The following is a 27,539-nucleotide window of genomic DNA, read 5'->3' as shown; positions in this document are numbered from 1 at the left end:
TCGCGTGTATATATATATATTTGTATATATAAATATTCTAATATATATTCTATATTAGTATATTATAACTAATGTATATATATTCTGCCCTCACATTGCCGCACAGGAATACGCTAATGTACCAGTAAGTATGCATGCTTTGTCTTACGACAGCATAGCATGCATTCCAATTTGACTCTGGAGTTTCTACATTTTACTGGATCTTTTTTCCAAATATTTGTTTTCATTGTCTTTTGCAGAATTCGTAGGATTGACTTCGGTGGTGGTGCATGTGGTATTTTGTTCCTTTCTTTTAATATTTAATATGTTTGTCATAATTTGCTTGAAACTAAAAATTTAGTGTAAACGTATTATATATATATTTCAATTGCAGTGAAATTTTTACTATTTTCTTTGTGTTATTTACAGTGTTTAGCACGAAGCATGAATTATTACTTATATTAATTACACATTTATCTTTTTCACAATGTATTTATCCACTTACTGATTACGACTTTTTTTTCTTTTTTGTAGGATTTGATGATAGGTGATGAAGCAAGCAAACTTAGGTCAATGCTAGAGGTCAACTACCCAATGGAAAATGGTATTGTTAGGTAAGGATTGTGTTGGAGGGGAGGGGAGAGGATCGTTCCTCATACAGGAGTTACGTATACACTAATATAATGTGTGCCAGAACTATTTTATGTACTTGATTTGATGTTATTTATTGTGTGTCTAGATAACTGTACAGGCAAGTGAGGCACTCCAAAAGTGAGCATATTAACGTGGTGCAGTTTCGTTTTTTTCAGTTCTTAATAAAGCAATCGCAAAAACTTGCCTTCTTGAAGCATTAAGAGGCCTATTGCGTGAGTATTATGTTTCGTTCATTGAAGAATTATAGTAGGCACCATAAAATTCGATGAAGTTAGAGATAATGAGTTATACACGGTATTATCAGATTTGACTTCGCTGTCCATCTTACTACAGTATTACAATATTCACTTCAATATCGGCACATACACTCGTGCTGCTTTATTGACACTTGTCGTTCAAGCGTCAGTTTCGTACTTTAGTAAACTTATAAAAAGAATTAATATTTCAGTTATACGTATACAGTACTTGCCTGTGCCGTTCCATTTTAGCAATATTTTAATGTATTTTAAATAACGTATGTAGAATATCAAACACATAAGCAGAACACACTAACATCTGAATTCACGGATAACTGAAGACAACCTCTACTTTTCAATTAATATACACTGTTTGCTAGTTACGCCAGAGGTCGTGTGATAATTCATTAGTAGTACGTAGTAATTCATCAGACTTGGTATGCAACAATGTTATAACATCATGTAGTTTATTTACAAGGTTTTCTGGAATATTATTAACAAAACCTCGTGAACTTCCGTGAGTTATTTTCAAACAGGAAAGAAAGAAGAAAAAAATACTTTAAAAAAAAGTTATGGGTAACAAGATTTACTATAATCTCACGTACCTTGTTAAGAACATAACAGAGAAAACTAATTGACATATCAACTTCGAGAAAAAAGGCTTTCAAGAAAATGGGGAAAATGTTTAAGCCATGGCTTTCAGAGAATGTGGGCTAGAAGGAAAAGTAGGAAATCATAATAGTTAAATAGAATGAAATTATACTCGAAACAATTGTGTATTCTATCTTCAGAAAATAATACGAATCACAGTTACCACAGAAGAAATTCATTAATAACGCAATTGTTAATTCCTATCACCCGAAGCTTTGAGATTTGTAGTTGTGAGCATATTCATTATCTTACCATGTAATAATAACTGAATACAAATCATTGGACTTCTAACCTTCTTTATAGGTTTTATATCACCCAAAGTAAATAAGATGTTATACCGCCTCCAACACTTTCACAGGGAAGTGTGATTGCTGAGAAAATTCGTTCTTTAGAGTTTGTTAGACTGAGGGTACTAGAGAGGCAAATACCTACACAGATAAGAATAAATAGTAACATAGATATATTTCCATAAATAGTAATTACGTCGTGAAGCAATCGTAAGTAATTATATCATGAAGCAGTTACAGATCTTATATGGTATATGTATGACATATCTTTTTGTTTTACATCATGTAGTACTATATTTTATTATGTACCATATTTTAAGATCTAGTATCTAAAAATTGTATACCAAAAAGTAATTTGGCTGCCCCTATAATAGGGAAATGGACCGTTCGTAGTGCGGCACGTAACTTGAGGCTGCAACACCAGGTTCAAGGCACAGGCAAATAATTCAGTTTTCATTGACGCGCAATATACACGAGTCGATGGGCTTTTTCCGTTACCTGTTAAGGCTCTTCCTTAAGTTTATCCCCACTTGTTTGAATTTTAGTGAATAATCTAAATTCAGTAAAGAGTATTTTAAAAAATATATATAGAAAGTGAGCCAGGTAGTAAGTACGAAATTAAAATCTTTTCTTATAGACCAGAAATTGGGATGTACAGTTTATGACGTCATAATTGTTGAGCACTCGAATTTAGACATTATACGAAAGCATTTGAAAACTATTATTTGTTCATATAATTAAGTACTAAAAATATTATTTGACTTACTTTCTACATTTGTTATATTCTTCATTGTCTTTAAGCTATTCACTAAAATTCAAAAAAAGTAGGATTGAGTTTAGCGAAGATCTTTAAGTGATAAATTAATTCTCGTTAGTTGTAATTTTTGTGGCTTTTTCAGCAGAAACATAGCCGCGAAGCTCAGTAAGTCCAAATCAACTGGGACGTTTATTCTGCGGCAATAACAGATAGAGGAACATTGTGGGAATTCTGTACGTGGTAACTACTCAACACCTTACTTCTAGAGACTACAGAACGCTAGAACTTGAGACGTTCTAAAGCTGGACTCAGTCGATGATCACCATCCGTTAGAAGTTGAAAGTAGCATCGGAGTTGTCAGTTGCCTTCAGAACATTACGCATTTTTATTGCGCACTAGCTCGGATATTTCGCCTGTGGTCGCCTGTAGGTCCTGCGTCACCAAATGTAATCGAACGCAGCGTCTTGGTAATAATTATCTACTAATAGGTGAAGTAATAAGAATCCCGCCCCGTATTTAGATGGAATCAAATTCGTTGTCACAGGTGATTTGCAACATATAAGAGTTTAATGTATGTAAAAGTCAGCACTAACGATTATTCGCTTGCAATTTACATTGTGCAACTTAATCATGCCACTACTAGATGGAAAGAATGAGTTTTGCATATTTCTCTGTACTACGGAGATGAGGCTTCACGTTGCCATCGACTTACTCAGCATTAAAATGAAGTCCTTTTGGTGCTTTCAGGCATCCTACAGGACAAGTATGTACAGAGTATTTAGTTATGCTTTTCCAGTTATACCGTTTCAGTTCTGATGTAGAAGACTGGTTCAAGTGGAGGAAGAAAATAGCATTATTTTATGGGTTGTTGTGAAACCTTGAGTGTTTACTTTATTATAGCTTTGCATTTGTTGAAGGATTAGCTTCTTTAAAAAATCAAGGAGCCTTATTTCAAGTGTCTCTCTTATTAAGTGAAAATCAGCCCTGTGGAATGAAAAGCAAAATACGATGGTGGTAGAATAATGGTGTAAGATCGGTTTTTAGTTGTAAAGTTCTGGATAATGAAATACTTCGAAGATAATGGAGGTTTTACGTTATGTATCTGTTATTATTTAAATTATTTATAGGCCATGAATCTATTTTACATTGGAAGTGTTAACAGTAAAACTAAGGAAGCAAATTATCGAAGAAAGCAGGCCAAAGCTGTATTCAAAACACCACCACCATTCGCTTAAAGGTAAAGGCTCAGGATGATCGATTACAGAATTTCAGCACGTGACCTTCCAGCTACAAAGCAAGAACACTAACTATTATATATGAATGCTTGTCTGCATCTAAACGAAAAATGCCAAGTTCGGCTACTAATCAATGTACGTATGTAGACAACAGTGCTTAACGATTGTATTGTCGTCTCACTCAGAACATCGACCTAAACCTTACTGAACATATAAGGATTAAAATTAGGATACCTAGTCAGGGATTTGTCAATCCGCTAACAAACTGTTTTAAAACATAGAAGTTACAGTCCTCCTTCAACTTGAGGTACTGATATCGCGAGCATTGTCATTGTAGGTGTTCACGGCAGTTATTGTATTTTTGATTAATAGTGTATTTGACTATATGTGACTAATAATTGATTTTTTTTTTTTTTTCAGAAATTGGGAAGATATGTGCCATGTGTGGGATTATACCTTTGGTCCTGACAAAATGGGAATCAATCCCAAAGAATGCAAAATTTTGTTGACAGAGCCACCTATGAATCCTACAAAAAACAGGGAAAAGATGATAGAAGTATGTATCGGGTAGAATAGTGAAAATTTTCTTAAGTATTAGACTTCTAATTTTGTAGCGCATGGTTCTCTAGCTAATTAAATGTACTATCGCATTATGCATAGAAATAGTTTCATAAAAAATATAGTACATAATTGTTTTTCTAATTGTAGCCATTAGTGTTATATTTATATATAAAAAAGTACTAGTTATTCGTACTAGTTGTTCCCCCCAAGTCTTCAGTTCGTCTCCAAATTGCCTGCATGCTAATATCTCGTGACATCAATTAGGAGGCAGGGCAGCTAGCGATAGTTATTAGCCTGACTGGGAACTATTGGGAAGTAACGTTACTGAGTGTCAGAAGCGTCTTGCATTTATAATAAGGTTTAAGAATGTTTCAGTATTTTTACTTTGATGTATATGCAATCCATAATTTAATCGTTTCGAAGTTTGCATGTTAGCGCTACTCACAGATTGATATGAGCTCCTTCGTGGTTAAGCGGTTAGCGTACACGCCTTTGGCGTGAAAGATCCCGGTTCGATTCCCGGCGAGAACTCATGTGGTTCGGATTCCACGTTAATCAGTAGGTCCACCTCTCATATAGCCTCGCTGCCGAATGGGACGTTAAACTGAAAATCAATCAATCAATCAGTTGCAGATTGATATGTTTGTAGTAAGGATATTGATGCACTTTGAGCAACAAGCAGGCAATCTATGATAAAGTGAACCATGAGTAGGGTAGCCAACTTCGTTATTTGCACAGTTTTTAAGCTTTCACCCGCCTCTTTATTAGGTTTCATACAGGAGCTATTAGGTTTCATACAGTTAGTGAACAATACCGACAAACTTTAAAAGCTGATTTCTTACATCAAAATAAGAGAAAAAGTTCATAACGACTTGTGGGGAAAAGTGCATAGTTTGAGCTAGGGCTGTCCAAAATCGCTATAAAGTCAAATTTCGAGAGGCTCTAGTTCAAATTGGAGAAACTGTGGATAGTGGTCCTTATCAGCGTATCAATCCAAAAATTCATATTTCATTGATATTCAATGGGTGTACAGAGTATTCTTTGCAGGGGTAAATCCCAGACATACCATCAACTGAATTTTGAGATATGCTCTGACTTTATGATTGGTTCAAAACAGGCAAACAATAATTCTTGACAACAATGAACACGAAATCCTTTGGCTGGATGTCTGAAGTGTTAAGGATCGTCAACAGTACGGTCTCTTATACTCAGGAAAACGCATGCGGCGATGTTTTCTTTCACGCTTATTAGTGAAGAAATCGTGAAATATACCGTGACGAAATACGTTGGAGCATACTTTATTCCGAACACAAAAATACATGGAGCTGCCGGTTCCTAACACTTCCGACTTCCCTCCGAAGCATTGGGTATCCATTGTTGTTAAGGCTTACCTCCTGGCTACTTTTTAACATCCTTGAAATCAGAGTATATCTGAAACTCTTTTGAGAGCATATCTGGGAATTACACCCTGTCGGGAATAAACTGTACACCTATTGACAATGGATGAAACATGCACTTTGGATTGTGCATGCGTGACTTCTTTTACGCTAATAAGAACCACCATCTACAGCTTCTAGAGTTCGAACTAGGCTTCTTGAAATTTGGCTTTTTTCGCGATTTTGAACAGCCGTAGCTCTGAAATTATGCACTATTCACCATAGGTCTATATGAAGTTTCTCTTATTTTGATATAAGGAATCACCTCCTACAATTTGTCGGTATAGTTCATTAACACCCAAAAGTAATGGTAAAAAATAAAAGCACAAATTCCTGGCACCAAAACAAGTAAAAAAGTTTATATGACCTATAGTCCGGAAGTGGACAGAGGTGGAGCTAGATAGCTTTGAATGTTCACTCTTAGGGAAAGGAACTTCCCGACTTACAAAACCGCATTGAAGATGCGTGTGAACAGTTAGGGAACACATTGGGAGTAATGGAATGCATTCGAAACTCACGATTAGCACGTTGCATAGACGCGGAAGGACAGCACTTTGAACATCTTCTGTAGGTGCGTTTATTGTTAACACGTATGACCTTGTGGTGTGTAGTGCTTTTCTGTGTAAGGTAGTACGTTACAAATACAGTACGTCGTTGTGAATTCTGCCCGTTATTTCATTACATGACACTACTAGTTACACTTGTCCATATTTCTACCCTCTCTATGCAAGTTTCTATCTGGTATACCACTGTCCATTGCCCCCTGATATTATGCAGCCATGCTAAGTGGTGTTTGCTTTGACTCCCAGTGTGTATGTGCGTGCAATCATCGTTTCCATTTTTACTGCACCGTTTCAGTACCCCTGCCGTACAGACATTCGGTGAATCCCTAAATGACGGTATGGAGAATCTCTGGTACAGTTATGTAACATGCGTTTAACATATCAAGTCAAGATGATCTTTATGAATTTATGAACCCCTTCCTAGCTCCTATCATTATTCCGCTGGCAGGTGTGAAGTTCTTTTCCTCCCACGTTCGAAGCTGTCTAGCTCCGCCCCTGTCTACTTCCGGACTATAGGTTATATTAATTTTTTTCCTTTTTTTTGTGCCAGGAATCAGTGGTTTCATTTTTTACCATTACTTTTGTGACAGCCTATATATATTAGGGTGGTCCTTAATTTTTGATTTCCTAATTTCTTTGTACTCACCCCCTAAAATGGTTCCATATGGGACTAAATTAAGGAAGGAGAAAAATTAACTCCATTGAATAATATTAAATGGTGCCACAACCGACCTAAAATTTTGAATCCGACTACAGTACATAATATATGGGAAAAATCTGGAATAAAACCTTGTAATTTAGAAACGGCTTAAGGGAACGCAAAAATACCCTGGATAATGGAACTAGAGGAAGAAACACGTTGTATAGTATTGTCACAGCGGCCATCTTGGATTCAGATCAAAATTTTCAGATAGGAAGAGGGTCATGTGACATATCTTTTTGAGGTGGCGTTTCACCAGAAACACAAATCTGGCACTATTTTAAAGATAGCCGTAGTCGCCTAAGAATTATTACCTGTGAAAATATTTCTCTTTTTCACAAGTAATAACTCTTACACAACTAAATGTAAAGATATGAGTTTGGCTCGAAAAAAACAAGAGGGATATGCGCGGCTTCATTAGAAAGAGGAACGCAAAAGAAAAATGCACTTCTGAAAATGATTTGTATGAATTTTACACCAAAATACACGGAGGTGAGCATTTCAAGAAATGAAGAGGAAAACCCAGTTGAGTATGTAAGATAAAATGTAAATATGTACCTGTGTGCGCCCGGACTCTGCAAGAGATGTAAAAGGGGAAAAACTAATTTTAAAACTCCAAGACAGGTTGCTGCTCTTGATCGATACAAGTCCACTGATAGAACGAGAATACATATTCTGACAGCGACGGCCGAAACATTAGGCCATAATATAAAGGAACTAGTAATAAATATGCATCGATGCTGAGAGAAAATCCGTAGCGAAGTTGCATAAGACCACAAAAACAATTTCGGAGTGCATCAAGTGCGTTAGTTGTGCAATGAGACAGAAAACTACTGCCGAATTTGACTGGTAGAGAGACTATCGACGGGTTATCAATATTTATTACAGGAGATGCTCATGAGAGGCTAATTGGTGTTCTCTGTTTGTCATCATGAAGAGGAGAACGAACATATTATTTCTACTACAGTTCATTAGCTTGAAGAATAGAACTTGGTAAAGTTCGTGCAGGCAGTTTGTTGTCACACTATTCCCTGCAATATTTCATTCTGCTAGAGCAGATGCTCCAAAATGATCTTCTATACCTTCCTTGTAGACACTACATTTATGAATTGGTTTTAAAATGTGTATTTGACAAGTATTGTGTTTCGTTTGCATCTGGCCCGTATTTAAGCATTTTCAGAACGATTGGTCTAAAATAGATTGTACTAACTTTATTCCAGAATTGATTATGATAATGACGTAAGGAACAACATTTCAGATGTAAGAAATGAAGTATTGAATTTTGCTATCAAACTTGTAGAAGCAGGACACCGCAGAGAAGATTACAGTAAATTTTTAGAACTGACATTCTTGGATGGCATGCTTCCTCGAAGAGTTTTCTTTCGTTTGCCTGGAGCAATTCACCATGGAAGGTAGATGGGAAAAGCAATATACTGTTTAAAAATATTTCTCTTTCGCCAACATTTTCATTTAACGAAGCAAATAAAAACGGGTCTTCGGAGAGCATGAATTTTTTTGATACGACTATATGTCCAAGCTTGATTTAAATGTGATCAAGTATCCCATTCATCATTACAAGACCTGCAATTTTTGAAAGCTTTGTACAGTTATAGGCAAATAGATAATGAATTATCTGAAGTGGCTCTTTCTAAATTTTCTCGGCATCTCTGGTACTTGAAGGAGAAATACGTAGCATTGGAGTTTTTTGATGATGAAGTTAGTATAGTGGAAAAACAAAAATTGGTTGAAAGAAAACTGTAAGGAGAAACCGTGAAGCAGCAAAGAGGCTTGACGCAAGGGTAATACCATAAAAATTCTTGCGAAAAGAGAAATCAGTGATTTTGATACAACAAACAATTTTTTCTCGTGAGATTTAAAATACCCAAAGGGTTTCTTGAGTGTGATCCCATTTCATGGTCAAATAACAATGACTATAGTCAAGGAAAGACAATAGTTAAATTCATCTCCGTAATAAACGATGCAGCAGAAAGGGGAGTGAAACTAACAGAAGATTACAACATCGTTTTTACGAAAAATGAGTATCAGAAACAGTTTCTTTTGCACATAGTGAATTCTCATAGATAATCTTTTCCTAGATGTGACAAAAGTGAACTGTGTAGTATATAAGATTGAAAAGCTATTGAAAACTTACCCCAAAGCTACAGTACTACATAAATAAGGGATATTTCAATTTCTTCCATGTTATATTTTTTTCTTTTTCCTCATAATGGTCTATGAATCATCTTGATGGAAAAACTTATTGGTAGTTCATGGGGAAACAAAGATTTAACTTTCTCTAGCAGTTTGTTTCCAGTTTATATAAAATACTTTCAAATCTGTGGTCCATAACTGCAATAAAATAACATTACATCGAAGCATTTCGTTTTTCACACGTAATAACTCTTACAAGATTATTGGTAGCTTGAAAATAATACGAGATTTGTGCTTCTGGGAAAACGCCACCTCAAAATGATATGTAACATGACCCTTTTCCTATTTGAAAATTTTGACCTGAATTCAAGACGGCGCACTTCAAGATGGCCGCCATAATAATGCTACACAAAATTAGGTTGTTCATTTTCTCTAGTTCCATTATCCAAGATATCTTTTCATTCCCTTAAGCCGTTTGAAAATTACAAGAGTTTATTCCAGCTTTTCCCCATATACTACGTATTGTAAACGCATTCAAAATTTTAGGTCGTTTGGGGCACCATTTAAAATTATTCAATGGATCTAATTTTTCTCCTGTATTAATTTTGTCCCATATGGAACCATTTTAGGGGGTGAGTCCAAGGAAATTCCTAAATTTATTTTTCCCCATATAAATAAGGACCATCCTAATATATATATATATTCACTGATGAAATCACAGGTTAAATCTCAATTCTTGAAGATTATTTTTCTCTCGTTCTCGCACGCTTGCTCTCTCTATCGTCCCCTTTCTTTAAAAAAATCTTGTGTTATAAACATCAAAATACCTTAAGATTTTCTGCGTTCATTTTATCGCTGTTCTGTGTGATTGTTTTAATTGTTTTAAATTTAAGCCGTAAGTTCGTAACAAATTCTCCCTTATTTTTAGAGAAAAAGTGACAACCTTAACAATGATGTGTAGAACATTATTAGTAGCTCATTTAAAATGAATTTATGTATTTGCTAAATTTGAGATATTGTTTTCTATTAAGAAAAAAAATATGATAATGATTCTATTATTATTATTAGCTCCGGGCGTAAGTTTCACTCCAGGTTTGTGCATATGTGTGTGTGTGACGCGTGAGGTACTTTATTTTTGGGTAACTCTGGCGGGATCTGAACCAAAGTTGGTGGGCAAGTAACCCGTCATCTCTAAACAATAAAGTTCGCTATTTTGGTAGCTCGGCTCGCCTTTCATGATACCTTATTTCTCGAATGATTATTGGTCGGATGTGAACGAAATTTGGTGCGAAAATAATCCATCGTGTAAGAAATAAATAAAGCTTTCTTCTGTATTTGGTGGCCGAGTTCGCTCAGGGACAGACTCCATTTTTATATGGTACTTTATTTCACGGTAACTACTGGCCGGATCTAAACCAGATTTGGTTGCCACAACTTTGCACACCAAGAGCTTCTGAATTTGGTTCTCCTCGGCTTCTTCTTATTATTATCAGATTATATAAAAAGTATTGAATCTTTGGAGGTCAAAATTGAAAATACATTTATTGCAATATGAAAAGAATATTTATGAACCACATATGCACCATTTTATACCATGATATTCTGCAATTTTTCCGGCAACACCATAATCCTGTTGCTATAGAACTTTCGTGATTTCTATTTAAAAATTCGTTACACGTGAATTTCACAGGCTTCTTTTGAAGCTAAACACCATTTAGGGAATTCTCTACAGACCAAAATAAATGATAGTCTGACGATGACAGTTCCGGACAATACGGTGGATTCTTTAAATCCTATCAGTAAAGTTCTTTCAATTTCCGGCGAGTCGTTAAAGGGGTATGCGTTGTGAGTGTGGCATATGACACCCTTTTTAGTGACCGGTTCCGGCTATTTTTTTTTGTTGAATTGCTAGACGCACTCGCACCAATTGTCGACAGCACTGGTCCGAGTCTATCGTTTCGTCAGACAGCAACTGCTCGTGATGTAGATACCTTTCCAATTCCACTAAAGTATATCATAACCTTCCTGAGCATCAGCACAGACGTTGTCATTGACTGTGGAGCTATTTTTCGCTTCGACCACGATTTTTTTCGCACATTGTTTTTGTAGACTATCCACTTGGCATCATTCGTGATCAACCGCTTCAAAAATGGCTAGAGTCGTTACGTTTCAGTAGAGATGCGCAGATAGAGACTCGTTCGAATAAATGTTTTTGAATAAGATCATATAGCACCCAAACATCGAGCTTCTTTTTTTGTAGCAATATTTCACCAAATGGTTTCATTTTTATATGATGGATATTTAAGGGGTCAGACAACTAAATGTGTTTCAAAAGCTAACAATTTTTCTTTTGCCCGTTTTTCGTAAGTGAAAAAAGATAATGAAATGTAACTTACCTCAGTAATAGATAATGTTATTCTACCCCCGAAAATACGAATCGGAAGAACTTTCAGTGTTGTTGCCATCCATAGAAATTACAGTGTGACCAGAATTTGAATTACTCAAAAATCTAGGTTATGGCAGTGACTAGAAAAATGAACTCAACGGCAATTGATGACTTATCACGCTGTCTGTGTTCCTTGTTAATAACTTTTTAAATAATATTTATATTTTAATTCTACTGTTTATTAAAAAATATTTATTTTGTACTCTTTATTACAAAATAAATACAAATATTATTTAAAAAGTAGTTAACAAGGAACACAGACAGCATGATAAGTCATCAATTGCTGTTGAGTTCATTTTTCTAGTCGCTGCCATAACCTAGATTTTTGAGTAATTCAAATTCTGGTCACACTGTAATTTCTATGGATGACAACATTGAAAGTTCTTCCGATTCGTATTTTCGGGTGTAGAATAACATTATCTATTACTGAGGTAAGTTACATTTCATTATCTCTTTTCACTTACGAGAAACGGGCAAAAGGAAAATTGTTAGCTTTTGAAAAATATTTAGTAGTCTGACCCCTTAAGATATTGACGATGTCGTGACTGCTCAGATACCAGTTTTAATCGACTTTTACCAAAATACCATGCACTTCCGTTGTGATTAGTCATGCATTGCGAGGAACATGAAATTTCCAGAATGAAAGCAACTGAATCATATCTTGGCTGTTGCTTTTGATAACGTATCTTTCTCATAAACAGTACAAATTTCTTCACTGTCCTGTGCAGCATTTGGGCTTTTATCGAACTAAAATTGTAAAATATAGCGCATCTTTGCGAAAAGTTCAGTGATCTTCACAGCGCAGTATTTTACGTCTCGTTGTAAGAATTCCAATACTTTCTGCACAGAATGTACTAGTTCTGTCAGCTGTCAAATGATATATGACTTAATCTTCTGCGATGGAATGCTAACGCGATCTCGCGCGGAAAAGGCTCAATACTTTTTAGAAAACCTGATATTGCCGAAAGATGGCCTGGACTCTCCACCATGCAACGAAATAGGACGTGATAAACCAATAAGTAAGATTCAAAGCAATATGGTAAGAGAACAAGAAGTACAAGTTGCTTTGAGTGCAGAGAGCTCTGATCAGTTTGTAAGTCACATGGCTACTTTGGATAATACATCAATTTGGCATGTTGTTGATGAGACTGATCAGGAGAGCTTGGGGTATATTTTCTAGTTGTTTCTTAATGGCAGTTTTGAGAGCGTGGAGAGTCCGGGGTGGTGGCTTTCTCTGTGTAACTCCTCTTCTAAGAGCACTCAAGACGTGTTTGGTGATATTGGAAATATATTGGTCAACCCATTAATGTCCCAGTGTGTGTTTAATTTGAACAGTTCTGTGTGGGCGGTCATCTATTTAAACAACGTCAGAACCCACTGCACCGCGGAAAGACCACATACCCTGTCATATAGGATTTCGGCATACTACCGTTATCCAGTAACGGATCCTATGTCATAGATGTCTATTGGTGTTCTTCTAGTTACCATTATGCTTGCTCATACCATAACTCCAGAGCCGCCGTAGCTGTTACATTCACGGATTTGCTTTGGATGATATCGTGTTCCCCGTTCTCTTCACACTATATAATATCAAGGAACACTTACTGCATAGAACTTTAATTCATCAAAAAACATCACATTGAACTATCTTTCTTGGTTCTATTCATGATGTAATGTGGCACGATCGTGAGCTGGAGATAATGGAATACACCTCTCAAACTTTCGACCATAAAACCCAACATATTCAGTCATCGTGAAGTGGCTCTTGCAACATGGACACCAGAAGTGCATTAAAGTTCTTGAGCAATTTGGTTCTTTTCTATTTGCTAATGGCCTATGTACCGATGCGTCTAGCTGGTGTTTATTTTCCATGACCTCTACCATGCATGTAACAGCTTTTCGTCTTGTACAGCTACAGTCTGAAGTCTCGAAACCACACTTTTTGATATGGCCATCACACGTGCAACTCCTGTTACACTATGACCTGCCTCAGAATGATCACCAGCTCTGCCACGATCGTAATTACTTAGATGAACCTTTCCGCCATCTTTCAACAAATTGTTCAATTTGCACGACGGTATTGAGCTGACAGCAGCTTCTACCGTATTTGACTGTATCTCGTAGTATCACTTTCTTACTAAGTATCGCAGTCCTTTCCTGATAACGATGCTTGTAGACTAGGCTTGCCTGTACTGATTGGTTCACTACTCTCTGTCCCACCCTAGGAAAATTATAAAACAGAAATGACGTTCAACGAGACGTCTTACAGCGCGACGTTGCCGCTTATTATGAGTAGGCAGCAGCCGATTTGAGAAAATAGAAAAAAAACAAGAACATAAACCAAACAGCGCAGCGGTAAGCGACTCAATAATAATAATAATAATAATAATAATAATAATAATAATAATAATAATAATAATAATAATAATAATAATAATAATAATAATAATAGAAGAAGAAGAAGAAGAGCAAGGGTAATTACCATACGTAATCTACTCCTGGAGGCAAGAAACACCCAAATCTTTATGCCACACAAGTTCAGTGGGAGAAAGTTCGCAATGATAAGGGGGAGACGAAGGACTTCATGTCCGGCTTCCTTTGTAATGCGGTCTATTCCGTAGGAATCTTCTATGTTAGAAGCAACTTTATTGAACATTTCTATTACTTAAAATTTGTTCCAGCTTGAATCACATTCAACAGCATTGTTTTTTAACCACTCTACTATTTCTTTTTTAGTACATGACTTTGTAGGGATTTTTTCGTCGTTTTTACTGAGTGTGTTGGAACAATCACGGAATTTGGTGGTACATTCGGAAGGAGTTTTTCTTGGAAATGTTCATATTTTGCTCCATCTAATTCTCCGTGATAATCGCTTGCTTTTGTGCCGCGAAAAACGAGGTCAGCTCCAGGAATTAACCCACCCTTTCATGATATGAATCACTATTACTCTTTCCCCCCTTTCCAGAGGTGCCTTGACGCCTAGGGGCAAACCCTATCTCCAGCTTCACTGCCTGGTTTCAAAAATATGAATAAACGGTAATAACATGGCTTTTTCAGCAGTAGAAAGAGGCTTCAATTTCTTTCTTTGCTTCTTTTAACAAAGTGGGAATTTTCAGCCACTGTCTCAAAAAGTAACACTATAACAGTTAAACGCAAAATTAACTAACAATAACACTAATAATAACACACAAATAATGCACGGAATAACTATAACAAGAAAATAAAACAAAACAGAAGAAACGCGCACAACGAAACTCACTGAACTATCACAGATCACAATGAATCAAAACTGTCATCCCGCTTCCGCCGACGTGGGAACAACTGAGCTCATGTTGCCAAACTTACCTTGTCGTAAGAAGTTTAACTGATAAAGAATGAGTTTGCATACCTCTGTTGTTATTCTAACAGTCAATCTTACTTTCTTTGTGTACCTACTGCAAAAGTAGCTACATTTTAAAAAGTTTTTCGATACACTGATATTTACGTGAGACTAAATCTGACTATGTTACTTGTGTCATGCTTTCCCTTTCGTCATCAGCTACAGTTAAGGATACAAGTACTTATATTAATGTGCTAGCTGAACGTACCAGCTACGCTGGACACACGAACAATTATAAACTGCAGCGCAAGTCAACTCGAAAGTTTAATTTGTTTTTACCACAATCTTCAGAAACATTTTAAATTCTGTCACTAACCGAATTCACCAAAACAGTTTTTGATTTCACGCAGGCTCGTTTTTCTACTAAAAAACGGTTCGGTTTTCTATTAAAAACCGGCTTGAGTTACAAATGCAACAGTTTTTAAATTCGAAAAAATTTTCTCTGAAAATCGGAACTGTTTTATAATCTTCTTGGTCTTTGAAAAATCTCTGTCGGTTCTTTTGAAAACCGAAAAACCATTATTTCTTTTCGCACCAGTAGTATGGAATACCACACAGGGTAGTGGGTGGTCCGGGAACCCTCCTTCGTAAACGTTGTTTTAAGTTTCATTTTTTACAAATTTTAGCCTTTATGTTCCCCCACCGCGTCAATGACTTGTTCAAGCAAATTTTGACGCATTTAAACAGGTTTTACATCATAAATAACAATAAAATACATAAAAAAAGTACAGTGTACTGAAAATAAGAATAGCATAGGCTATTAACTTTGACAGTTTTAAAATTGACTAGGTATAACTTTGACAAAAATAATAATGAAGGAATTAAAAACAAAACTTTCGGGGGGTGTATAGCCCCGGATCCTCCCTGACCACACTGTTGCTACAAAAATTAACATAGTTGTTCCAGCTTGAACACACACACAGTTTAAATTTTTATTATACTACACCTTTCGTAAACCTCTCGTGATGAGGAGGGAATCTCATAAATTGTGGATGAAATTAAGAAAAATCAGGACATAAATAAGTTTACAGAACAATCCGAGTAAATTTTGAGATGAGACAAACTAATCCTTCGATAATCGAGACGAGAAATAAATCTTCCATAATTGAGACGAGACAATAAAACCTTATTTCTCGTCTCGTGAGCAACACTATTTGGACAAATTGGAGATTGTCACTATTCATCTAGCGACCCCGAAAACTATGTAATGTTAGTAAGTTTGGACATTTTAATTTTCATCCCCACCATGTGAATGGGGGGCTAAGCTTAGACTTGAACAGTTTCGGGAGAGTTACTATTCATCTCAGTGACCCCCAAACTATGAATTCGACACTAATATCAATCGTTTTCGATTATTTTTACATATCAACCCATTACCAAGTCGTCATATACTTAAAAAGCGCGCCCTCCCACTAAAAAGGGAATCAATACATACGCCAGGAACTTTTACTTTGGGGAATGTTCAAAATAAAAGGGGGTGTATTCACAAAGCAATATATTCTGTAACTCAACTATTAGTGATAATAGCTGGTTTAATGCTATCCTCCCTCTCAACCTTCATTTATACATATCAATTTGCTTATGTATAAAAAAAAAAAAAAAAAAAAAAAAAAAAAAAAAAAAAAAAAAAACTTATTTCTCAAAAGAACTGCGGAGCCCAGAAGAGAAGAATTAATCATGTCTATTTTGTTAATTGTCTTTTACTTGATGGAATAAATATATGATACTTGGTTGTTGGAATTGGATTCTTTTTCTATCCAGGGGGGGAGTGTAAATAAATTGAATGTTAGAAGGGTCTAGAATCTGAAGGGAAGTATCAAAAATGCTAAAATTGCTGGGCTGTCTGCTTATTTTCTAAAAATGTCAAATTTCAGCTTTCTAATTTGAGCGGCTGGTGAGATATTCAATTTTTTGCAAAAATTCGGACTCCCCACCCCTCCTTGGTATACTATTATAATTAATGTGATATGATAACAACATTTCAATTGGGATTGGGGTCTAATATAAACCGAAAACCTTTTCATTCTGCTTTGCCGTTTGGTCATACATAAAATTGTATTACACACACTATTAAGTTATTTAAGTAAAGATATTGTTATAAATAACTACATAAAGTGACTTGTGTCATTCACTTCCCACTTGTTCTGCGAATAGAGGCAACCGTAGGGTCCGTAACCTTGTTGTATGAGACTATATGCACATGTATAAAGAGACAATAGTCTTTCATCCTTTCTGACAAAAGTGCACTTTTTGCTACTGGCTACACTGGCTTGACGCGTTTGACGTACTTCCGATTTATAATCTTCCTAGGGTGAAACAAAGAGTAGTGTTCTCTATTGGTGTATTTTTAACAGTACATAGACATGAAGTCATGTGATGAAAAGTTATGGGTCATTATATGTTTGTTCCTTAACAGATGTTAAGCAGTATAGTTTGCATGCTAGTACGGACAAACAAAACTAAAATTTTATAGTGCCAAAATTAATAATTATCCTGTTAAAAATAGAATTCTAGCAACAAGGCATAATATTAAAATATATTGTATTATTAATAAACTCACTAAATTTTTGGACATTTAACTTTCTTTCATTGTGGAGGTTCTGAATTATATATTCCTGTTTATTTATACACTAACAATTGGGTGTAACTCATACTCTTACCTAGTCTAGTGGCTGGCTAGAGCGCGTGCCTTTGGTACATGAAACCTCGTGTTCGATTCCCAGTGAGAGAGCATCAAACATATACAGAATTCAGGTTCCACTTTAAACTGTCGTCCTATGTAGACTAGTTGCTGATAAAGCACATGAATACAACTACCCTCTCCTAATTATTACAAAAATTTAAAAGGAGCTTAATAAAGAAATTTGTAAGTTAAAAGTTCGCTTTTCGTTCGAGAGAGGATAATGGAAGCCTATGGGTGGCTAAAGATAAGGCTTCAAACTTAATGAGGTGATGTAATCAGATCACGCTGTGGCAGCCTTTATTACCAGGTTTCACCAGATGTCCGTTTGAGGAAGTCTGATGTACCCTGCATTTGGAAGAGTTTGTTTGTTGGTGGGTTGGATTGTAGTTCAAACATCCCTTTCAGCATCTATGCTATATGTGACGTGGACTTACAGTTTAAAGTGAAATCTAAACCACAGTAATTCGCTTTCAAGGCTTTCTCACCGGGAATCGAACACCGTGCACCGAAGAGACGCACACTTGCCACTAGACCAGCGGAGAGAGCACATTTGGAGGAAAGCAGAACGAGAAAATTAATCACACCTCCATTAAGAATTGATCCCATAGCATAGTGTTTGGTTGGTAAGTAAATGCCTTGTCGATACACCAGTTTATCTGTAAGCGTATTCTCAGTTTACTAGGACGAATCAACCTGGATTTTTTTCTTTTAAACTTACTTTAGTTTATTGTAAAACTATGGAAAAACTACTACGATCACAAACCGTGAAAAAGATAAGAAAAATACTTAGAATAACAGCAGTGAAAGTAAGTGCTGTCACAGTATGTGAGAGGTGTTTTTATTCACTGCAGCACTTATTTTAATTTTAAGTAATCTAAAAAATATAAATATAGTTAAATCGTCCGTTTCACGTGATTTCTATTGAAGTGCAAGAGTAATGTATTGGAGATTAACCGTGGAGTCGTGGCCGATATTAGTCCGGAAAATTTAGAGTTGTCTGCATTTCAATGCTTATTCTGTTGCTTAATGGAATATGAAATGTATCAGTAGAAGTTCTGATAATGTGCAGATAATTGTTGTATTTGAATTATGTATATTTATTAAGTTGAATTACTATAGACAAGAAAAGTAACAAGTGTCACCAATATGTATAAACATCATTGCCTGTGTAAATTATTGATACATTTTATATCCTAGCAGTGAATCACAATAGTACCATTTATATCAATTAAAACATAATAAAATTCTTCCTCTTCCGTGTTTTTAATATTCACCGTTTGTCATGGATTAGGAAAAACTCTTATATTTCATATTAACGAAGAAGATAATTATTATTTTAAAGCCGACTCTGTTGACTTAAACTGTTGTTTCAGGATTATATTACACCATTGTGTTCAATTTTAATTTACTTCCCTGAATTAGCACTGTGCTATTTATCCTTTATATCCTCGTACATGTCAGGCTATGAATTACAGCTACGTAGTTCTCATATTACAAATCTTTTCTCAGGTGATGTTTGAAAAATACCAGTTTGCTGGCGCGTATATAGCAATACAGGCTGTCCTAACACTGTATGCTCAGGGTCTTTTAACTGGCGTCGTTGTTGATTCTGGAGATGGAGTGACACACATTTGTCCAGTATATGAAGAATTCGCTCTTCCTCATCTAACAAGAAGACTTGACATAGCTGGTAGAGATATAACACGGTATCTCATTAAGGTAAGGAAAATGAAAACTAATCTCATACGGTAATAATATTGATTTGCTTTTGCTTGTAGTATCTTCAAACCCAATATTGTCAGAAACCTGACGATGTCACGAATATTAGATTTCATTAAACGTTCATTTCTATATAATAAGAATTTGTGTAGCAGACAGATGTTTGGAAGCTTCAGTTCCAGACAGGGTTTTGCTATAGTGGATACAACACGAAAAAAAAAAAAAAAGAAAAGCGGGATTTTTCAGGTTGGGCCCATTTACAAAAGCCCGAAAACTCCGTTTTAAAACTCAGTTCTTATTTTTCTGAACTATTTTTGAAATTAGAAATACACTATACAACAGACTAATAATAAAAATTGGATTTTAATGTTAGAATGGATATGACGATTCGTTATTAAAATATTTAAGTTCAAGAAAATGTGCACAAAAACAAGTGGAAGTACTTTAATATATATTTTCTAAATTATACAGGTAATTAGCAGGTCATTTGCTCTTACCTTTGTACCTTTAGACTTTACAACTTTGTACATTTATTCCATTCAACAAAGAAAGTACGAACAAACGAAATCCCACCAGTTAGTGAATAAGATTTTAGAGTCGGGAATGAAAAAAGAAAAAATGCCATTAATTTATTTTTGCTAAAGCTGTCTTTCTAACGGACGAATATGATACATGTTTTCTTTTTTATTATTATTATTTTCTTTTACACCTAAATGTAAAAATGTCCATACTTACAATATACTCCTGCCTCGAGGACGTATACGAGGAAAGTAAATTGGCATCTTTTCTCATATGCCGTAATGAATCTTGCTTGGCAGTACGAGTAATTAGCATGAAGCATGTATTAATCCTTGCATTTAATTTACTATACATACAGTATAAGCACAATTTGTATCATTATACTGTAGAATATTATTTGTAAAATATATTGGTAAATAAAACAAGATAGAAACGTAACATTTCTGAATAAATATATAGATTACAGAATTTATTATAGAAAAAAAGTAACATTTTGATGTAAGACTGTATTAACACTGGTTATTTAACTAGCGTATATGGTGAATTTTGTCTACGTAATAATCTTGTGTTCTTCCAAGCGTAAACCTTAACGTGCTAAAATAACAAATTCTATGTTAAAGGACTTACAGGATTGGATTTTTTAAGTATAGGAGACTTGTTTTTTTGTCTGTGACTATGGCATCCAACGACGTTTCATACATAAATCATTGTATTGGAATAAATACATCATCACCTATCGGAACACAAATGAACTACGGACTGTCTAAGACTGGCTCATTTATTATTTTCATGCATACATAGGAATTCTTATGTGAAAATTGATTGTTCTTAAACGACATGATCGTTAAGGTTTTTTTAAGTAATACCAAATAAACTTGAAGAAATAATGAAGAACATAGATACCGGGAACAAATTATATACCTTTCGGTTTACAAGGCAGTACTTTTGCGGACTATATATCTCTCTCTGTGTCGGATGTTGTAGAACTTCAAGCTTATTGAGATAAACCAGACTGTTTGGGAATAGAATTAAAGTTGTTAATACCCTCCGAAATTACTTGCTATGTCTCAAACTATAGTACTGTGTGTAGAAGGAAATTTTAAAAATTAAGCTACTATTGTAAGCTGAATAAATGAAAAAAGTCCATGATCTGGCCCAAAGTTTGTACACAGGAAAATGTAATGGTAAGTAATACTCGACCGAACATGGCACCCGTTGAACATCCCAAACATATTTTGCAGTGTGTTCAAAATATATACAGTATTCATTTTGATAGCTCATGTAACCACTCCGAGTGGCCACACAAGTAGCTGTTCGGGCATAGCGAGTCATACATAGCTGAGTGTCTGTCTGAGATATTGTATCTCACGCTTGCCGTAAATTTTGGTGTAGTTGGGCGTTTGTGGTTGCTGGAGCCCGACAAGTAGTCAGGCGTCATTCCGCCACGTCCAACACATGCTTAATAGGAATTGGTAGGCTGAGGCCAAAGTAGAAACCAGTACCAATTAGAGCACGTTAGGCAGTATGAGAACGCGCATTATCCTGTTAAAAGAGGATGTTCAGATCGGAAGACTGGATTGACAATGTCACGAATATACAGCACACTAATCAAACCTCTGAACTGAAGATCAGAGTCGGGCGAGACATAGGGCTTATCCAATATTAAAACGCCATGTATGAATTCTGTACGGCGAGTGGGAACACGTGCTGGATTTTGCTGTTCGATTTTGCTGTGTGTATGGGAACGCAAATGGCCGTAACTGTGTCGAGCCAGAAATAACTATTATCGCTAAATACGTATACCTTAATTCGTCTAGCTTCTGCACTGAAGTAATTCCCACAACTAAGCGGGTGTCAGAAGTAATCGTACGAGCGTGGGGGTGTAAACCTGAATCCAACATTCAGTCATTCAGTATATGTGTGCTCACATAAAGAGCTACAGTGACTGATTGCATCTTCATTCTGACAGAGTACCCGAATGATTCCCTTCTCTCCGGTAAATTTATTTATTTTTTGGGTCCCTTTTGAGCACCGAGATTATATGACATAGATCTGCAGTTTAAAGTGGAATCGAATTCACTGTGATACGTTCAAGGGTCTCCCACCAGGAATCAATCCCGGGACCGTGAACTAACCAGTAAACCAACAGGGAGGGCCAATGGGCAAAAAAAGAATTGTACGCAGCTATGATTGGGCGATGGACCACCACGTAATGTGATTGCACTACGGGATAACAGACTCCTGCCCCATGGCCATTACAGACCGCATAGTGTCATATTCATATTTTTAACTCGACACTGAAGAACGGTAACGGGTGTGAACTGTTTGATGGCGTCTTTTTAACGCTGGAGTGGCTGAACGTTTGTCTTTGCTTCTGTTACCATTGATCCAGAACCACAAACGCCTCAGACGCGTGAATACTCACTCACCACACCAGATTCATTGTTATATAGTTGTAAAATCGTAATACAGTGAAACCTCTCTAAAGCGGACAGCCGTGGGGAATCAAAAAATGTCCGCTATAGAGAGGTGTCCGCCTTAGAGAGGTTTCAATATTTTCTTACGTAAATTAATAAACAAGGTAATATGCAATTAGAAAAAAAAAATATTTTTGCGTGAATCACGTATTTATGAATATTACCAAAATGTTACTGGACCTGCATTATCTTGCGCCATCCAATTCGAGGCACAACATGGGAATAAGATGTTATAGTTCTCTGCACTTTACACTTATCGCTACTTACTACGTTTTCGGTGTCGCTTTAATTTATGAGTTAATTGCAGTCCAGCAATGACTTAAAAAAAAAAAAAAAAAAAAAAAAAAAAGACAATATGCGTACCCGTGTTCAAAAATACCAAACTTGTCTTCTGTTTGGTTAGAAATTCCAGCGGAACAGTAGAATGATGTGTCATTCCTAACAGTGGGCAACTGTCAATCACTTTTGTTTCTGAAGCAGATTGGGTGGGAGTGGAATGCAAGCAAAGGATATAAGGGTGTTGTGAAGCAGAGACCTCTCCTCTGGGTTGCTGAATAGACAATTGAGGAGGCAAAATTTTCACCCCCACATGTTCTTCCTTGGTGACATACGTATGAATTACTAAAAGTGTATTTTTACTGCACTTTCCAACTTGTTTCTAGAGAAAGTGTCCGTAATACGGAGGTAAAAAATATCTATAACAGACAAGAAAGACTGTCCGTGTCCGTACTAGAGAGTGTCCGCTTTAGAGAGGTTTGCCAATATGTTTTTCCTATTACAGTGTTTGGGGATTACAAAATATGTCCGTTATGGGAGGTGTCCGCTTTATAGAGGTGTCCGTTAGTAGATGTTTCACTGTAATTATAGTCATATAACCAGTCTATCGTATACATTTCATTTCACTCATATTATCTTTCTTGGTGTTGCAGTTTTCAAAAATAGCAGCGTATTATTTGGCAGATAGCTGCCAAATAATGGAAATATCCATGGACTTCGATACGTAATCTTTGTGCATTAGTAACACTTAACATTCGTACACTGCGACTGTCCTGTAGTAGTGCTGTGGTACGTGATAGAGAATAGTATGCTAGGCAGTGTAGTATAAATTTGAGTGTGCAGTGAGAAATTCATTGGTGCAAAATAGGAGACGGATCCAGTTTTCAATGACAGCAAATTATAAGTGCAGTTAGTTCGGGCAAGTGTATCCAAGACTGCTTGTATTAAATGTGTTGTAAACAACAGTGCCCAAGGTGATTACTGTATATAAAACTAGTAGCGAGTCATCACTAGAGAAGATAAATAGTGGACGGAAACCAAGTCTAGGTGAGAGGAATCGACGAACACTGAGTGTTACGACAAAAAATTAGAGTTGATGCGAAACAACTGTCTGTAGATCTCAGTCAGTATCTGGGATGTCTTTCTGCAATCACAGTCCAAGGAGGACTGTCTAATCTCAATTCTGGGGGAGAGCTACAATTTCAAAACCTCTGATCCTCTCCGCTATCGTGGTAGCGCAAAAAGTACGGTGACGAAAATACTACACATGGATGATATGAAGATATGATCCGATGAGTCATATTTCTCGTTGTTCTCAATAACAGGCCGGATTTTGTGTGTGTCCGACTGTCAGAGTCGTATATTCCGGACTGCCTGCTTTGTACCGCTAAGCATGGCGGCAGTTTCATGATGTTCCTTGGTCCTATTATTACTGTGAAAGGACAAATTACTGTCAGTGATTATGAGAACATCTTAGGTGACCAGGTGTCTTCGATAATACAGATACTGTTCCCTAACAGCGAACAGTCTTCCAAGATGACAATGTACTAATATACACAGTCACACCTGTTTAGCCGTGGTTTGAGAAGTATAGGGAAAAATTTTAGTACCCCGACTAGAATATTATTGAACCTCTATGATCAACTTTAGAGCGTAAAATGATCTGCTTTCCTGTGGAAAATATTCACGAGTTACATGCTTCAGTTCCGCGATGAATACAAGGTAAGGGAGAGGGGTGTCTAACTCCTTATTAATGGAGCAAGTTGCAGTTTGTTAAAAGTGTTTGAGTGTGTTCATAACTCTATGTGTAAAATTCAATATTCTTGTTTTTTAATAAAAGAAAGGATTTAAGGAAGTGTGGGCAGATATATTATCTTCACAATACTAATGCACCAGCCCTGTAAAGTAAAGAATTTAAAGTATAATGCTGTTTCTTTCGATTTCAATCAGTTAGCATTAGCATTCGCTATGTTAAAATTGGTACTGGCTGTAAATTTCGTTTCTTCATGGTAAATACAGGGTGTCTACTGGTCATGAAAGTCATGAAAAAGTCATATATTTTGCTTAGTGGTCATGAAAGCCACAAAAAAGTCCTTTATTTACCCAACTGGTCATGAAAATCTGAAATCTCAGAGTATATTTTTATACTTCATACTTTTATACCTCATACTGCATGTACTGAAACAGTTGTATCAGGTCAGTAATTGTGAGAATTTCCCCCACCAGTTAGTGCTGGCTAACTGGTACTTTACTGTCTTCCTAGCTGCTCTCCATTTCATCTTCTAGTCTCTGTAATATAGTAACAACTTTTTACTGTCCAACTTTCTGATCTGCTATTTCTTTACTTCTAAGAAATGTAAATTGTGTATTTTTGGGCCTTTAAACTTATGCAAATAATATTATTCGTTTGAGTTGGCAGATTTTAAATTTGGTGATCTATTTTTTTTAAACGAATTTCTTTTATAATTTGTTTTGCCTTTGGGCAGTTTTCTGAGTGCTTAATTTCAGACAAATTTCTGCTAGATGGATAATTATACTCAGAATTAAAACTTCAAATACAGTATAGAGTGATTCACTGGTAAGAGCAAGCCCGTATTTAGGTAAGTGCTATTCTGTGCTCGAGCACAAGGCGGCAGAATTTTAGATTCTTTTTTTAAGATTCACAATAAGATTAAGACTAGCAACCCGCATAGTTCCGATGCACCACTGATGGTAGGGGTTTATTATTACTAATGGTAAATTTTTATCGCCATGGTCATGAAAATTTGAACAAAAAGGTCATGAAAAGTCATGAAAAAGTCATGAATTTACTTTCTGGTATTCCAGTAGACACCCTGAAATAGATATTTCTTTCAGCATGTCTAAGTTTTCAGTTCTAAATTTCAATACCTATTTCCATTACAGCTGCTTTTGCTTCGAGGATATGCATTTAACCATTCTGCTGATTTCGAAACTGTTAGGATGATGAAGGAGAAACTATGTTACATTGGGTATAATATAGAAACTGAGCAGAAATTAGCCCTTGAAACAACAGTACTGGTGGAATCCTATACTGTAAGTCAAGTAGCCTTTCTTCATATTTAATATTTCCCTTATGATAGGTTTTAAATTAGTTTTTCTATGAAGTGGTATTAATACCTTCAATAAATTAGTTGAACGTTAGCATTATCGATGGTACCTTTTTTTTTACTTACTATTATTATACGCTTAAGATCTCCTCTGTTCATTCTAGTTATGTTTTGTTACAACATGGTTTATTAATTCGTTTCAAAGAGACTATTTCTATTTTGCCTTTATGCAAAATTACTGAGGATGTAAAGATTGATAGTAATTAAAAGGAATAAACTCAATTAAACTCCAGCGCTAAAAGTCACTATGTACGACTAGATAGTGCAAATTAAACCACGCACCGGTTCCAATCATATTAAACATCCTATGTATTACCAACACCATTATTTCTGACTTTATAGTCCAGAGTTTAGTCTTTTAATTAATTACTTTCCAATGACTTCGCGATGCTGGAACTAAAGGAATAAGTGAAGAAATACTAACATTAGTAAATATCTGCAGTGATGAAGTATACTATGAGGCCAGGCAAACTCCGTCAAATACTTTTATTTTAGTTAGCTCATCTGTATTAATTTATATTGCTACTTAAAATTTTCGACTTTTCTAGTGAAGGAATTATTCAGTAGGACCAGGTGAACCCATTTCTGTAGGCTGTTCTAATTTGCCGCAGAACCCAGATGTAAATTTTTCGCTCCTCAACGGATTATGCCGTTCGTATAACGAAGTAAAGCACACAAAATTCATAGGACGGTTATATCTGGAAGACTTTCCTCAATGAAATGTAACTTTTAACATCAAAACTATTGTGAAGTGTTATAAAAATTATTATACAAGGCAGTCTAAAAAATATTAAGCTCTTTACTCACGAAATAGTGTTAGTATCGGAAACCTCAGGGATTGTGAGTTGCAACGGATCAGTCGTAACGTCAGTTGACAGATGAAGCTAATAAATGTGGAAAAAAAATGGAATTCTTGAATACAGAAAAACACAGCTTTCTTACAAGGCTGGCTAGAATATTTATTATAAAAAATAAACTAGAAAAGTAACGGTTTCGGAAGTATGGCACTTCCTTCCTCAGACTACACTCTACAACTGAAATCAGAAATAAAATTATATACAATAAAGAAAGGAGATCATTAGTTCTTTCCACCAATCAGGAATCACTCCTCATTAAAAGTTAACTTTTCTTTTTAAAAACCCTATCTCCCCTCCGGGGGCGAGCGTAACTGCCTTTCACCTGGCAAAATTGATGAGTAACAACATAACAAACAACTATGAACTGATGATAGCCGGCAACAGCTTTCTAACAATAAAATTCGTGAAAACAAGATCTTGGAAACACCTGCTTAAAATAAAGAGCTAAACAAAATAAAAAATTATAAAGCTTGTGACCTTTTAAAAACATTAACAAAATGCAGAAAACCATAAGTAAATAATGAAAACATGAAAAATAAGTAAAAAACTAAATGAAGGTATATAAAAGAATACATAAGTCAAATAAACGTTATAGTGTCCTTATATTTTACCCCTCTTCTTTCTCTGTTCTTCCTTTTTCAAAATGTTTCAAAATGTTAAGAAGACAGGTGATAGAAGAAGGTAAGAAGAAAGGATTCTCTAAGTTTCTTGATCGTGAAGGGAGGATACCGAAGATGAAAGGTTTTCCTAAAATTCATAAGAAGGAAGTAAAACCGAGACCTGTTTTAGACTGTAGGGTTAATTTCATGGAAACCTTGGAGAAATAGGTTAAGAAAATTGCGGAA

The 27,539-nt window shown here is 35.7% G+C and overlaps 1 protein-coding gene across 3 annotated transcripts in view; it reads left to right on the top strand.

The window, feature by feature from the left end:
* Arp2 (Actin-related protein 2) overlaps positions 1–27,539 on the top strand; it is a 115,612-nt gene that overhangs the window by 49,192 nt on the left and 38,881 nt on the right. For 2 of the 3 annotated variants that reach the window (XM_081725638.1, XM_081725639.1), the window contains 4 exons: positions 514–593; positions 4,220–4,355; positions 19,228–19,437; positions 25,614–25,763. In XM_081725638.1, the coding sequence (XP_081581764.1) occupies positions 514–593; positions 4,220–4,355; positions 19,228–19,437; positions 25,614–25,763 (576 nt within the window). Of the gene's footprint in view, positions 1–106; positions 125–513; positions 594–4,219; positions 4,356–19,227; positions 19,438–25,613; positions 25,764–27,539 lie in introns of all 3 variants that reach the window. The other variant, XM_081725637.1, reaches the window with a different exon arrangement.

The sequence above is a fragment of the Thermobia domestica genome, chromosome 9 (assembly GCF_964235325.1).
Source record: "Thermobia domestica chromosome 9, izTheDome1.hap1.1, whole genome shotgun sequence".
In the NCBI taxonomy this organism is placed as follows: Eukaryota; Metazoa; Arthropoda; class Insecta; order Zygentoma; family Lepismatidae; genus Thermobia; species Thermobia domestica.
This window is presented reverse-complemented; position numbering and strand designations above follow the sequence as displayed.